The sequence below is a fragment of the Syngnathoides biaculeatus genome, chromosome 11 (genome assembly GCF_019802595.1).
Source record: "Syngnathoides biaculeatus isolate LvHL_M chromosome 11, ASM1980259v1, whole genome shotgun sequence".
Classification (NCBI taxonomy): Eukaryota; Metazoa; Chordata; class Actinopteri; order Syngnathiformes; family Syngnathidae; genus Syngnathoides; species Syngnathoides biaculeatus.
Genome location: NC_084650.1, coordinates 22,819,733 through 22,835,103, shown reverse-complemented (window position 1 = coordinate 22,835,103; position 15,371 = coordinate 22,819,733). Strand labels below are relative to the sequence as shown.

General features: G+C 39.0%; 1 protein-coding gene across 3 annotated transcripts in view; it reads left to right on the top strand.

The window, feature by feature from the left end:
- The window catches only part of ctnna1 (catenin (cadherin-associated protein), alpha 1), a 63,635-nt gene that overhangs the window by 35,235 nt on the left and 13,029 nt on the right, over positions 1-15,371 (top strand). For all 3 annotated transcript variants that reach the window (XM_061834530.1, XM_061834531.1, XM_061834532.1), the window contains exons 10-15: positions 5,700-5,792; positions 6,240-6,396; positions 6,501-6,701; positions 7,784-7,935; positions 10,669-10,779; positions 14,704-14,885. In XM_061834530.1, the coding sequence (XP_061690514.1) occupies positions 5,700-5,792; positions 6,240-6,396; positions 6,501-6,701; positions 7,784-7,935; positions 10,669-10,779; positions 14,704-14,885 (896 nt within the window). The remainder of the gene's footprint in view (positions 1-5,699; positions 5,793-6,239; positions 6,397-6,500; positions 6,702-7,783; positions 7,936-10,668; positions 10,780-14,703; positions 14,886-15,371) is intronic.

Below are 15,371 nucleotides of genomic sequence, written 5' to 3'. Positions count from 1 at the left end.
CCAAGTGGTCGCCATATTAGTCGCGTCATCTGTCCTTGACTTCGTCACTTCCGCCGTTGAAAACGCGCAGTGCCTGCTCCTACGGAAGCCAAATAACAGAGATATTTGCATTTTTCTGACGCCGAAGTCCTTTTCGAAAAGGACAACACCACACAACCGAGTGAAGTTACCGGGGCAATATTACACAGTTTCGAGCCCTCGGGGCAATATTACACTATTGTTTCGAGCCATATTCAGATGATATTCGATCACGGCCAAACCACGTCCCGTTAATCCACTCCTGTGGCGGAGATGAGCCATCGCGGCTCATGACAGAGCCGAGCGGTGGTGCTTTTGTCACAGTCGAGCCGGGGCGCTTTATGTGCGCACGCGACGGAGTAACGCATTCTTGGCTGGGTTCTTCAGAGCCGCCCCCGTCGCAAAGCCCGACGTGCACCCTTCGCAGAAGCTCTGACCGCCGAACGCGCCGCCTCAAGCGCTGTGGCTGAGTTTCGGCGCCCGTGGTGGCATATAAGGAGGAGGTGGAGCCTGGCTATGTTGCTTTTCGGGGTATGTGCAAAGTCGCTGCAGTACTCGATGAACACTATCAAGACATTGTTGGCTGGGCGACACGGACATCGACACATTTCATACACTGACCTTTTGTTATAAGAGAGACTGATTACGTGGTCCGTCCCACAATTTTTTTTTTTTTTATTAGCTGTATGCGCACATCAACACATTTCATACGCTGATCTTTTGCTACGTTATGAGAGAAACCGATTACGTGGTCCGCCCCAAAACATTTTTTTTTTTTGTTTTTTTTTTTTAGCTGTATACACACCTACCTGTTATTTGGAACCCACGAAGCTCTCGTCCTCTGCACCCGTGCAATCCATTTTTCCCAACGAACAGGGTCTCTTTCAAACTTATGAAGGGTGATTCCATTTTCCCGAGCGTTCAAGCAATGTCCATCAATGGAATGAGCCGGCATTTTGTCTAACACGAAGGAACAACGAGCTACCTTCCCAGAGGTAAAACTAATGGAAACAAACAAGTCCACTAGGGGGCGCCTCTGTCCTGTACGTCACTTCCTGCTTCTTCTCGAAAACAAATCCCTCGAGAGGATTTTCACGGCGGGAGTTACAAAAAGCTGTATATGTCAAAATCATGTTTTGTGGTGGAAAAAAACACATGGGACCATATTGGCTGTGGGGTTTTCATTCATAATCATCATCCAAAAATCATCCGTTTGACGACACTTTAGCTTTAAATATCTTTAAAATAGACCTCTACGGTGCATTCAGTGATTGGCCACTGATTTAAGTTTAGGTCAAATCAACTTGACAACATGTAAAAAATAATGGATGTTAACTTGTCGTAATTGCTTTAATGCATTTAAATTACTTTAATAAATACTGTTAATGATATGCTTACACTAACTTTCTCACTGTCCCAGCTAGATAGACTGGTGTTGTCAGAGTTTGTGTTGGCTAGGCTTTTCATTTGTTTTTTTTCTGAACACGACGTGCTTGTCCTTGTATATATTTTTCAGGTGGATGATCAAATTTGTTGTCTTGAAGCATTTAGATGACGTTCCCGAGGTCATACTTCACTTGTGCCCAAACTGCAAAAAAAACTGTCCCGCACAATTGTTTTCACCAACAAGATTAAAAAAAACTATTGGCTGTCACATTTGCAGTACTACACCATAAAGCAAATTTATTTGTATAGCGCATTTCAAACACAAGGTAACTGTGTTTTACATGATTAAAAGCATTTAAATACAAAGAAAACATTTCTAAAAAGTGCCGTTAAAATAGCCTAAAGTGTAAGAAATATCATTGAAAAGTAGAAATACGTGACAAAAGTTTTTAAGCTGAATATTCATTTGTATTTCCATGGGTTCTCTCTGAGTGATATTAAAATTCATTTGAAAGCTTTGCGTGTGATAGATATGAAAAAAAAAATATGGAAATCAGTAGGGGGTAAGTAATTTTTCACGACACTGTACAAATGGGGGGCAAGGTTAGACCAAGGCACTATTGTCCTTGCAACCTGCTCTGAGTCTTTTTAACAGAAAGATCTTTTGTTTCTTGAGGTTCAGCATCACCTTTTTTGACATTGAAAACTAAAATAAAATGATGCCCAACGATTATGTTGCATAGCCTATAGCTGCACAATCACAGTGGGGACCGGGAACACTGCCCCCACCATAATGGCTACTACATAGACAGGACAGATAACCAGGACATCTCGAGAGAGACAGTCATAAATGTCTGGTTAGAAGAAGAATGTTCTCAGGATTCTTTATGGTCCACTTTGTAAGTTATCTAAACTAAATGCTGGTCTTTTCTTGGCTTTCAGTGCATTGTTAGAACGTAAGTGTGTGTCTTCATGCTAGGTCAAGCTAGTTGGTATGTGAGGGTTATTTCTTGGACCATAACTGTGTGGTGTAAGCTTAATATTGACCTTCTGGTCATGTTCACCGCATTGCCAAAGATAGAAAATGTAACACTACCAGCTATATGAAAACCTTCCTTATTGTACTTCTAATTAGCTAAACAAATTGAAGCTTAAGGACTTTTCATATATTTCTAAGAATGTAATCAGAACTTCCAAAAGCATGTTGTAAATTAATGTGATTAAAATCAGTTGATTAAATTAAATGACATACTTTATGGCAGCAATATTCTGAACTACAATTAAGTAAATCTTGTAATACAATGTTACATGTAATTTGTCACTCCCCAAAACTGAATGTATGTTTCCACCCTATTGTGAATTTAATTGACCCCTCCGTACAGGGCACTTAACCACGCCCCCTGAAGTGACGTCACGCCACGTGCGCTGACATAAGACAAACAGTAAAAATGGCAAATACAATACAATACATTCTGAACTGAGACAGACTCCATGCTTTTGATTTCATTCAAATCGACGATATATTATAGATTCTAAATACAATACATTCTTAACTGAGAGAGACGCCATGCTTCTGATTTCATTCAATCATTCACACGTAGCAATGTTATGCGAGCGGAGAACGTCTCATTCATTTATACGAGACGTGGATTAAAAATTAAATTTAGGGCATATCTTCGTGCAAACATAGTCTGGTTAAACTTCAGCCGCGAGCCAGCAAGAAATCAATACGTTTGTGCAGTCCGATCATCGCTAAATATCGCTCAACAAAGAATAAGTGTGGCAATCGTTCACACGCAGCAGTGTTATGCTAGCGAAGAACTTCGAATTCATTTATACGAGACATCTATTGAAAATCAAATATAGGGCATACCTTCGTGCAAACATATGTGTTCCGGTTGATATTAGATGGATTTAGTTGATGATGCGGTCTTCCACAAAGTTTGATCCATCGAAGGCATTTTTCGTACTGGGTCTTCGGTTTTGGAAAGGGTACGAATCGAACTCCACCAACTAGCCTTTCAGGATACCTGTCGTCACTATTACAAAATCCGTGACTACACCTCTTAACCATATTTTTTGTTAAATAACCCAAATACGCGTTAAAACGCTAACTAAACCTATACTGGACCATTCAATGTTGTCAGAGAAAATGGCGGGAGCAAAAACGGGCTTTGGTCTATGCAGATCTCTGGCCTCTGATTGGTCAGTGACACGGATTGCGCAATATCCACGGAGGGGTCAATTAGCAATGACCTGGGAATGTTCCTGAGCTTTTACCCATTCCTTATTCCTAATGTTGTTGAACTTTATACCATTTTGGGGTTGGAATGCTGCAATTAAATGCTTCAATTTTTACTCTCCTTTTTATTGAGATGCATATTTTTTCCAAAGCACGTGAGAATAGATGATTATACCACAAAGTGATGACTTCGGAGCGAAGAGATAGAGCCAGCACTAGCTGACCTCATTAGTGTACTTTCACTCAATTCCTTGAATGTCCATGTCTGAGCTTCAAATGTTGACATTTGAAATGGGACATCTCCCCGTGGGCAGTTGACCACAAGTCCACTGCATTGGTTGATCCACTGAGAACAGCACAGTTTAAGTTTTTGCCAAACAAAGAGAATTGGACAGAATGGGGCACCACATCAGGGAAGAAACCTTTAAACTGCCAAGAAACACCTTAGTGTCAGACCTTAGTACATTGAGAGGCTTATAGGCTCATTTGTGTGATGCCTACTTGAAGAGTAAAATACCTTGTGTAGCTTGTAGTAGTTGGGGGGGGGAGAGACGAATCAAGATTTAAAAATGAGCAGTGCCTCCAGTGTCAAAACTTTTCAAATGCGTAGCCCTATTTCCTTTTTTCTACACATTATTCCTATAAGACTGCGACAATGAAGTGCTGATTTTTGTTTTTTTATTTTTTGGTAGAAATTAGTGTATATTTGAGTTTAGATAAAACAATGTATTTAAGAAATAAATTTGTCAAAGCAGTGAGGCTTGCGTTGCTTCCGGGCAACTTAGTCTCCAATTATTGCATGTTTTTGGCATATGGGAGGAAACTGGAGTGCCCAATGAGAACTCACGCAGGCATGAGGAGAACATGCAAAATCCACAGGGCCATGATTTGAATCCCGGTCCTCAGAACTGTGAGGCCAATGCAATTATACGTAACTGCTGTCACCCCCAAGGTTGTAACTCAGTGTTACAACATAACCGGCGCTTTGATATGATGTGGCTCCTCTATTATGATTATGTATTGTTGGACATCTAGTGGAGGATTTAGTTCACATCAGACACCTGTCAGGCATCTTATGGGTCCTCATGGATATGTGTGGACTTTGTTCACTGTAGGTGTTTTTTTTTTTTTTTTTGTTTTTTTTTTTTTTTTGGTAAATTCGTAAAAATCAAAAAGTGTCTGTGATTAAGACGGCAGACAGAAATATCCCAGATCGTACAATGCAACCAGGCCTAGAAATCGTTGACGCTAATTAGAGAACACACCTTACTTTAATACTCATTTTTATTTTTAGTCTTTTATAAGGCTGCCATCATTTTGGTCCGGGTCTTTCATTAGTCTTTCAAACGGAATCTTTCAATTGGTTAATTTTCAAAAAAATATTTTCACTCTATTTGGTAACATCATTTTTGCATGTGTGTAGAGAATGTATAGATTGACATTGCTTTACATCACAATGCTAAAATCTGTGCTCCTAAAAAATTGCCTTTAACAAACCAGAATCAGTGCTGCCCTATTCTGCCCATATGATGAGCACAAGAGTTTGTACCCTAAAGGCAAATGCTCCATTAGTTTGGACACATTTTTTTTTTAAAAACTGGTTATGACACTATGACTGACCCACATTCATGTTTAGATGCAGTCTAAACAAATCCCACTACCTTTGTCAGAAGTGTGGCTTTTAGTAGGTGAGTCAAATTTACTGGGGATTATTTCAAATTACAAACACAAAATCCAAATTTATATCAACACTTTTTCTTCTGCTGTAGTAAATTCACGAGGTGTTGTGTATTACATTTAAGCATATTGTCTGGATAATCCAACTTTGGCATAGTGTGTCTCAACCCAGATGTTTTTTTTTTTTCCTGCATTGTTGCCAGCATATCCAAACAGTCTGTGACTTACATTTTTTAGGAGAAGCATACTGTTTCTTGGGAAGATGTGAAAGTTTTTAGTGATGGACAATTCCTTTGTTTGCAAATCTGTAACCAAAATCAGAACTGTGTCACTTATTTTCTTGTATATTGTGGTTCTAACGTATTCTTATATTTAGGTGGCCAATTTGGCCTGCTCCATCTCAAACAACGAAGAGGGAGTGAAGCTGGTCCGGATGGCAGCATCTCAATTAGAAACTCTTTGCCCTCAGGTACTTCTGCTATTCACTCTTACTTCCATTAAAGTTTTTTCCCCTCTAGTTGTAAAATGAGAATTAAATGTTTCAACAATGTAAGGAAATAAAATATTGAGTTGACTGTCAGAGAAAATCTGTACACATGATAGGATTTTGATTATAGAATCCTGCAAAATACTTTCTTTGCACATTTTGAGACTAAATACTTGAGCGTTTACTCTACAACCTACATTTATCAAATTATAGAAAAAAAATGTCCACAGACCTATTAGTATCGTAATTATAATTGAGTTTAATTGCCAAGTATCCTGAAAACACACTTTCTGTGGTAGTTATAGGCACTCTAGTACTACACTCAAGAAGCCATATTCAGAGTGCAGTTTAAATACTGGAGTTGTAGATTAAGGTTTTATTAACCGTCCAGTTGGTGCAATCAGTCGAATGAAGCCGTGTTTCTTACAGGTGATTAATGCAGCTTTGGCCTTAGCGGCAAAGCCTAACAGTAAGGTGGCACAAGACAATATGGATTTGTTCAAGGAACAATGGGAGAAGCAGGTCCGAGTCCTCACTGATGCTGTTGATGATATAACATCCATCGACGATTTCCTTTGTGTTTCCGGTAAGTGGTACTTGCGAGAACACCCAATGCCAAATTATATAATGGAAATCACAATGTATTATATAGGGGCTTCTGCTAAGTACAACTTTTGTGTCGTCCCCCAGAGAACCACATCCTGGAGGATGTGAATAAATGTGTTATTGCTCTGCAAGAGAAAGATGTGGATGGTTTGGATCGCACTGCCGGGGCAATTCGAGGTCGTGCTGCCCGAGTAGTTCATGTGGTCACTTCTGAAATGGACAATTATGAACCTGGAATCTACACAGAAAAGGTGTTGGAGGCCACAAAGCTCCTGACTGACACAGGTGCAACTCATTTATGACGATGAAATTGATTACTCTGTCAGAATGTTTTTAACCAATGGCGAATTAGTGAGTTATAGCATCGTAATCATGACAGATGAATCTTTAAATTACCAGGGTGATTGTTAAAGCAGCAGTGGTTGCATGATTGCAACAATCGAATTATCAATTATTTGTCCACATTGCAATTCAAAGTGTTGCACCATACCGGTAAAAAAAATACAAATACATGTATCTATATATTTTTTTTAAAGATGCAAAACATGTTGCAATGTGAAATAATACAGGATCAGTGTTGGAATGTTTGTTTTCTATGCAAACAAGTTAAAAGTTCACTTCAACAAAAAATGAATGAGCTAGTTAATTTCAGACCCCTGCCCCCCTCCAAACAGAATAGAACATATTCACTCACATTTACGCAGTGTCCCTGAACAGACCTCACATACTTACGCAGCTGCTGCATGCTTCCCTAGTTTCAATCTCATGAGTAAAATGGGAAATACAGCATGTGTAGATTTTCCTGTGTTCTCTTTAATAGTTGTCATGTAAAGATGTAACAAGCATCCAACACATGTAACATGGCTGCTAATCTCATTAGCATGTCTAAATGGGTGCCTTTGTTGATCACCTTTTAATATTGCAGTTGATAAACGATATATTACAAATGTGAGTATTTTGCACTTGTCCATTGTAATGATGATCAAACAATATCGTCCAGCCCTAAGTTCAAACATCCAAACAAATGCAAATTGACAAAATACTTTGTGGCATCCTCTGGTAGGATAAGTCAATGGACCAAAAAAAAAACAACTTAAAAGCATCTGAATTTTTTTTTTTTTGCTTTACTGAGATGCCTTTTTGTATTTTATGTGAATCAGAAGAGCTAGAGTTCCAAAATTCAAAATGAAAAATTAACCTGAAGATGGACACCTATTCTAGCTCTGCTAAAATGTATTAGTGACTTTTCTTGGCTTTTGTGTGTAATGAGTATTTAATTGTATGTGTTTTCACTGGCATAAGCTCAGTGTAGTTCTTTAAAGAAATTTTCCTTGTCCTCCCCGATATTTCATCTCACCCGCCCTCAGTGATGCCACGGTTCACAGAGCAAATTGAGTCTGCAGTGGAGGCCTTGAGCGCTAACCCCTCACAACCAGTTGATGAAAATGAGTTCATTGATGCTTCCCGTCTTGTATATGATGGCATTAGAGACATTCGCAAGGCTGTCCTCATGATTAGGGTAGGTTGCAAATATTGCTTCCCTCATCCAATTTATTTTGTATCTTGTGAATGTGAACATGTTCATTCATTTAAACCTTTGCATTTAATTTAGAACCTCTGTTGCTGCCATAATGCTGAAACAAGGGGCCTCTGAACTTGTATCAAGTAAAAAGCATATTACCATCTTAGAAGGGTAGAAAGGGTCTGGTTAAGATTTTAACTATACCACTTAGCGATACAGCTAATCAATACGCTTTACGGTATTCTTATCAGTACTTTTTGAAAACACTAATGCAAATATCAGAATTAACACCACTTTATTTTTATCGGGCAGTAGTAGTTGATTCCTTTTTTTTTCAGATTTTTCATTCATTATATTAAGTTTACAGGATGTTTTTTCATGTACAATTTTTTTTTTTCCGTCTTAAAGATTAAAACCCTTAACCACAGACTTTATGAACTTTTCCGAGACAGGCATTAACATTTTCACATATTGGTCTCATTTAAATACTCTTCAAATGTTTGTAGAGTGGGGGCAAGTACAGTATAGTATTCGGGAATGAAACCAAAGATTAAAAACCTGTAGGAGGCCCAAAAATGTATTTGAAAAATGAATATATAAATGTCTCTCCATTTTCTTCCATTTAAACTAGGAATAGGTGTGTGTGTGTGTGTGTGTGTGTGTGTGTGTGTGGTGTGTGTGTGTGTGTGTTGTGTGTGTGTGTGTGTGTGTGTGTAAAGGAAAATATGATTAAAAATAGGCTTTTACAATAAACATTTAATTTAAAAATATTTTTTTAGTTTTAAAAGACGACATTGAGGGGTTTCCAACATAACTGTTGCGCAAAAAAGACAATGTTAGAGGAGGCCTTGTAGTCAACCCAATATTGACCCAAATGATCAGCTTTTACAGGCTTTCCACTTCTCGTGTAACTAATTTAAGATGACACAAATTCCATGTTTTATTACCTACAGCAAAATATTGCAACCCTGACAAAATCTTTTTAAGCATAGACTGGTATTGATGCTGCTAAAAAATGGGTTGGGGGGGTCTTTTTGCTGCCAACGATGAGCTCCCATTTGTGGCCCTCCCACATTCATCTGTTGCTCAGGCCACGGCAAGTAATATCTGCGCCCCGCTGAACACCTTTGTCTGACTTGAAAGAAATGGCTATGAGTCAGTTCAGCTCTCTACCTGAATCCATATCAATACTTCTTGCGCAACAAGAATATCACTGCATTCCACAAAAAGAGGACTTCACTTATTTTTAGATGAAACTTCTCCAAATCAATTAGAGATGGTGGGCATTGAACCTCTAGGTAGGCAAAACAATGCAATCTTTTCTTTGACCACCTTTTTGTTTTCATCAATTTGGTAATTGGTCTTGCCAGATGCATATATAATTAAGTTATACTGTATTTGAATGTGTATAAACAAAACCATATGGTCAGTTTTATATTTAGATGATCATTTTATATCATAGCTCCACCAAAGAGGCCCAAAAAATACCACAGAAGTGTTTTTGAAAATGATGAATTTTAATACATAAATAAAAATCATCTATGTAAAATAAAGCTGAAATCACAAGATTTGACCCCCAAGGCACCTGTGACAGCCCTTCAGCTGTCAATCAAATAGATTCTCTTGTTTGCTGTTCTAGAATCTGTAGAAAGCTACCAGTATAATGTTTGGTCATTATGGTTCATAAAGTTACCTTTCCCATTTCTCAAGCAAGTGTGGGACCCACACACAATAGCTGTGAACAAGGCACTGACATTGGACGCCTACCCTGGTCAAAGGAGATTGTTAGATAACAGGCGTGCAAACATAATGGTTAATTTTACCTTAAGTGTTTGTTGTGTGGATCTACATCCGGCACATTGAGAACGCTGTATTAGATTGTATTAGTATTAGAGCAAACGCCAGTTCATGAACTCAGTAGTAGCCTCGCTGCTAGTCGCAGGCCACTTCGCATTGCAGCCGTCCGCGTGTGAGCCCTCTGAGACTCAACACAAATGACACGCCAGCTCAAAAAACACAAAAAACTTCAGCAAAGAGGCTGATACCGAACTGCATAATGTAGTTGTGCAAGCAATAAGACAAGCTTAGTACTTGGTAACTCACAATTTTTGTGAATAGCCATAGACTGAGCACATTAGTTTTGTAGTGGGTTAGGGTGAGAAAGTAGTAGCTTTAGACTTGTTTTTGGCCCTGTCCAAATAATCTGGCCAAATGAGATGGTGAAATAGTTTGAAGACATACCTCAATAATTCTCTACTCAATTGAGTCGTTCCACGTGTTCCAACACTTACGTTCAAAGATTTAATTTTAGAAAAAAAAAAACCCACACAAATCACTTCGGTTTCAACATTAAAGTTTTTGGCAGATCAAATTTAATGTAGTAACAGTGGTACACAACTGTTTAATCTTCCTTTTTTCCAAGAATGCCAGATGGGGTTCTGAAATACTTTGCTTGCAGTATTTTTTTCATACTATAGCATTCCTTCATTTTCATCTATTGCCCAAGCCACATATGGCGGTTTTATGCACAAATTAATCTCATCTGTATTTTCACATCCAATATTATTAGTGGCAGACCTATGTCTGTGTCGTGCTGTTCATGCCGATGTATGTTCTATTAAATAAGGTGCATTCATGGTTTTTAATAATGGGAAAAGTCTTAGAAGGTATGGGGGTAACTTATTTTTTGCGTCTTTGAACAGACTTCTGTACTTTTTTTCTCTCTTACAGACTCCAGAGGAATTGGATGACTCCGACTTTGAAACTGAAGACTTTGATGTTCGCAGCAGGACCAGTGTGCAGACAGAAGATGACCAGCTGATTGCTGGCCAGAGTGCAAGGGTGAGTATGGAGTTTCCGTTTATTATGTTAACAGACCACACAAACACCTTTGCTGGTACCAAATAATAGTGTACAATGGTACCTCTACTTCCAAAATTATTTTTTCCAGAAGTTGTTTATTAATTAGAATTTATTATTAATTATATTTGTATAATATGGTATGTCGATCCAAACTGAGCGAAGTTACAGCAACATTAAACAACAGCAATAAGAAAATGAATATCCAAAGTCTGGCATCCACTTTCCTTACAGTCCTCCTGCCATAGAATACAGCCTTTGTGGGATTATACGCACTGGCACGTGTGCTTGTTGCATTTTTACACATTTTTAAAGGACTTTCAAGCAGTGTGGGATTTGAAACCTCAGACTATCAGCTTTTCATTTTGTTTGGTTTTAAGTTTGGATTTCACGGTAAAACCGCTCTGTTGCTTTTATTATGAGATTTGTCAAACCTGTGTCTTTTGTCGCCTTGGGCAATTTGGCATATGTCTTTTGCAGGACTAGGCAGGAGAGTACTTGGTGTGTCTTTTGGTAGGAAAGGGGAGAAGGAGACTTGGTGGTGGAACCCCAAAATACAAGGAGTCATACAAGGAAAGAGATTAGCGAAGAAGTGGGATACTGAGAGGACTGAGGAGAGGCGAAAGGCGTACGTCGAGATGCGACGTAGGGCAAAGGTAGAGGTGGCAAAGGCTAAACAAGAGGCATATGAAGACATGTACACCAGGTTGGACACGAAAGAAGGAGAAAAGGATCTCTACAGGTTGGCCAGACAGAGGGTAGAGATGGGAAGGATGTGCAGCAGGTCAGGGTGATTAAGGATAGAGATGGAAATGTGTTGACTGGTGCCAGTAGTGTGCTAAATAGATGGAAAGAATACTTTGAGAAGTTGATGAATGAAGAAAATGAGAGAGAGAGAAGGAAGAGTTGAAGAGGCAAGAGTGAAGGACCAGGCAGTGGAAATGATTACTAAGGGGGAAGTCAGAAAGGCACTACAAATGATGAAAAATGGAAAGGCAGTTGGTCCTGATGACATACTGGTAGAGGTATGGAAGCAATTTGGAGAGATGGCTGTGGAGTTTTTGACCAACTTATTCAACAGAATACTAGCGGGCGAAAAGATGCCTGAAGAATGGAGGAAAAGTGTTCTAGTTCCCATTTTAAAGAACAAAGGGGATGTTCAGAGCTGTGGGAACTATAGAGGAATAAAGTTGATGAGCCACACAATGAAGTTATGGGAAAGAGTAGTGGAGGCTAGACTCAGGACAGAAGTATCTGCGAGCAACGGTATGGTTTCATGCCTAGAAAGAGTACCACAGATGCATTATTTGCCTTGAAGATGCCCGTGGAAAAGTACAGAGAAGGTCAGAAGGAGCTACATTGTGTCTTTGTGGATCTAGAGAAAGCCTATGACAGAGTACCAAGAGAGGAACTGTGGTACTGCATGCGTAAGTCTGGTGTGGCAGAGAAGTATGTCAAAATAGTACAGGACATGTATGATGGCAGCAGAACAATGGTGAGGTGTGCCTTAGGTGTGACAGAGGAATTTAAGGTGGAGGTGGGACTGCATCAGGGATCAGCTCTGAGCCCCTTTCTGTTTGCATTGGTAATGGATAGGCTGACAGATGAGGTTAGACTGGAATCCCCTTGGACCATGATGTTCGCAGATGATATTGTGATATGCAGTCAAAGCAGGGAGCATCCAGAGGAACAATTAGAAAGATGGAGACTTGCACTGGGAAGGAGAGGAATGAAGATTAGTCGAAGTAAAACAGAATATATTTGCGTGAATGAGAAAAGTGGAGGGGGAAGAGTGAGGCTACAGGGAGAAGAGATAGCGAGGGTGGACGACTTCAAATATTTAGGGTCAACAATCCAGAGCAATGGTGAGTGTGGTAAGGAAGTGAAGAAACGGGTCCAAGCAGGTTGGAACAGCTGGCGAAAGGTGTCTGGTGTGTTATGTGACAGAAGAGTCTCTGCTAGGATGAAGGGCAAAGTTTACAAAACAGTGGTGAGGCGAGAGAGTGAGTATATTGGTAGAAGGATGCTGAGGATGGAGCTCCCAGGCAAAAGAGCGAGAGGAAGACATAAGAGAAGGTTTATGGATGTGGTGATGGAAGACATGAGGGCAGTTGGGGTTAGAGAGGAAGATGCAGGAGATAGGCTAAGATGGCAAAAGATGACACGCTGTGGCGACCCCTAACGGGACAAGCCGAAAGGAAAAGATGGCAATCTGGCAAAAAAAAAAAAAATGGGTGTCTCCGAATGGTGTTTTTTTTTTTTTTTTTTTTTTTTTTTTTTTCTTCCTCGCTATAAATTTAAAAGTTCAACAAAAAATTGTTTGAACGTAATGATTAAAACATGTCCGTTCCCAACAATGCACTCAGGTTTGGGTATGTGCAGATTCCTCCAATGTGTAGAAGAAAAGTTTATCTTTTGCCTACTTAGAAGAGTAATCAACATTGAGCATGTGTAGAAGACCGAGTTTTCGGTGGGCTCAGCAAAACAAAGCATGACTTCCACGAGCGCAAAATATCTTTAATTTATTATCTTTCAAAAAAAAAAAACTGGCCACATGCAATGGACATCCTTTTTTGAGCTCTGCCAATGGATCTTAAAAGCACGGAGGAGTATGAAAGCACCATCATTGGACTAAAAGGCTGGACTGCTACGTGAAAATAAGTTCAGTGGTAACTGGAGATGAAAATGACACTGAGAGCATCAGAGACACTGAAATGATTTGTGACGGACACTTTCTTAGGCTCTTCAACTCTATTAAAGCAAAGTAAACTTGTTAAACATAAGCTTGCTTAAACCATTTTCCATCACAGACTATACCAAAATATACTGTCAATGTTTGCTGTTGATTGAAAAGGTGAATTTTTCAGTGTGCACACAAAATGTAAGTTTCTTTCGGCTTGTCCCTTTCGGGGTCGCCACAGCGTGTCATCTCAGATGAACGCACATTTGTTTGGCACAATTTTTACGCCGGATGCCCTTACTGACGCAACCCCTCTCAGGGAGTGGAGGCCCCAGTGGGATATGAACCCACAACCCCTGGTTTACCAAACCAGTGCTTGCTTTTACACAAAATGTAATTTAACAAATTTGTTGCAAAAATTAGTTACATAAGACTCTGACTCCAAGGAAACAGCATTTCACCACCTACCACCCTCAAAACATGAATGGGTAAAGCTATCCATGAGCAATATGCTTTATAGCAAAAAGATGTGCAATTATTTAAATTTGCGGCCAAGCAGGCTGTATTTTTCTTTTCCATTTAAAGCATTACATATGGAAACATTCCAATACCAGTAAAAATATTGCTTTTAAAGTCCAGCTGAAATAACTTTTTTAAAAAATTTTCAATTAATTCATCCAAAACTTTTAAAATTGTTCATAATTGTTTACTTAAATGCTCTTGCCATCATTTTCTACTTTGCAGTAGCTTCTCTCACTTACCTCCATTTTATTCATAGATATGATTTCTCTTGCGTACCTAGATCTCATTTCCTGTTCTGAAGCTGTCCTTCAATTGTCCACCCTGGTGAGGTGGATGGTAAATTGTGATAAACACATTTTGGCATGGTATCAAACGGCTAAATAAATCTGTGTATTGGCCTGGCTGAGGCATACTTTTGTTTACCTTGTAAAGGCTAAATGTTGTAACTGTTATTAATCACTGAATCAGTTTTTATTTACTTGAATATACTTACTTACACTAAAGTTCAAGCTGACCATTAATATAGTTTAAAAATATACTACTAATAATTAATCCATAAATGCAGTAAACCATCTCAACGTGCTGAATCGCAATGTATCTAACCTGTTGTTTTCTGATAGCACGGCACAAGTGTATTCTATAAACTGTTAATGTAGCAACAGTGAGCTTTTTTTAACCTATCCCTCTATTATTTCCTGCTTTAGGCTATTATGGCTCAGTTGCCACAGGAACAGAAGGCAAAGATAGCAGAGCAAGTTGCCAGCTTCCAGGAGGAGAAGAGCAAACTGGATGCCGAGGTATCCAAGTGGGATGACAGCGGCAATGACATAATTGTTTTGGCCAAGCAGATGTGCATGATCATGATGGAGATGACAGACTTTACCAGGTAAGTCTAACTCTATTGATCTGCCAATTTTATTTCAACAAAACAAGTACCGTCCGAGTTTGATGGACACTTCTGCTGGAGAGTGGAAATAAATAGTAAATATCCTAACCATAAAAATAAACAGAATTTCATGTAGACAGAATGTGGAAAAACAATACGGACATTCGTAATTAGGGTTAGGGTCTACAATGTCTATATCTCAGAAAAGATGTATTTGTGACAATTCATGCATACAAACACAGATGGAAACATACCCTCAGTTGTGCTTGTTAAAAGAAGGTCTGATAAGAGAACAAAATATCATATGACTGATGGGGGCACATTAAATTGTGTGTGTACAGTTGAAGGCAGAAATTTATATACACAGCAAAAACACTTGCAGTCAAATCAGACTAAATCTCTCCTGTTTCATATCAATCAGATTACCAAAATTATTTGATATATATACATATACACACACAACAATAATAAGAGATTTCGTCAAGA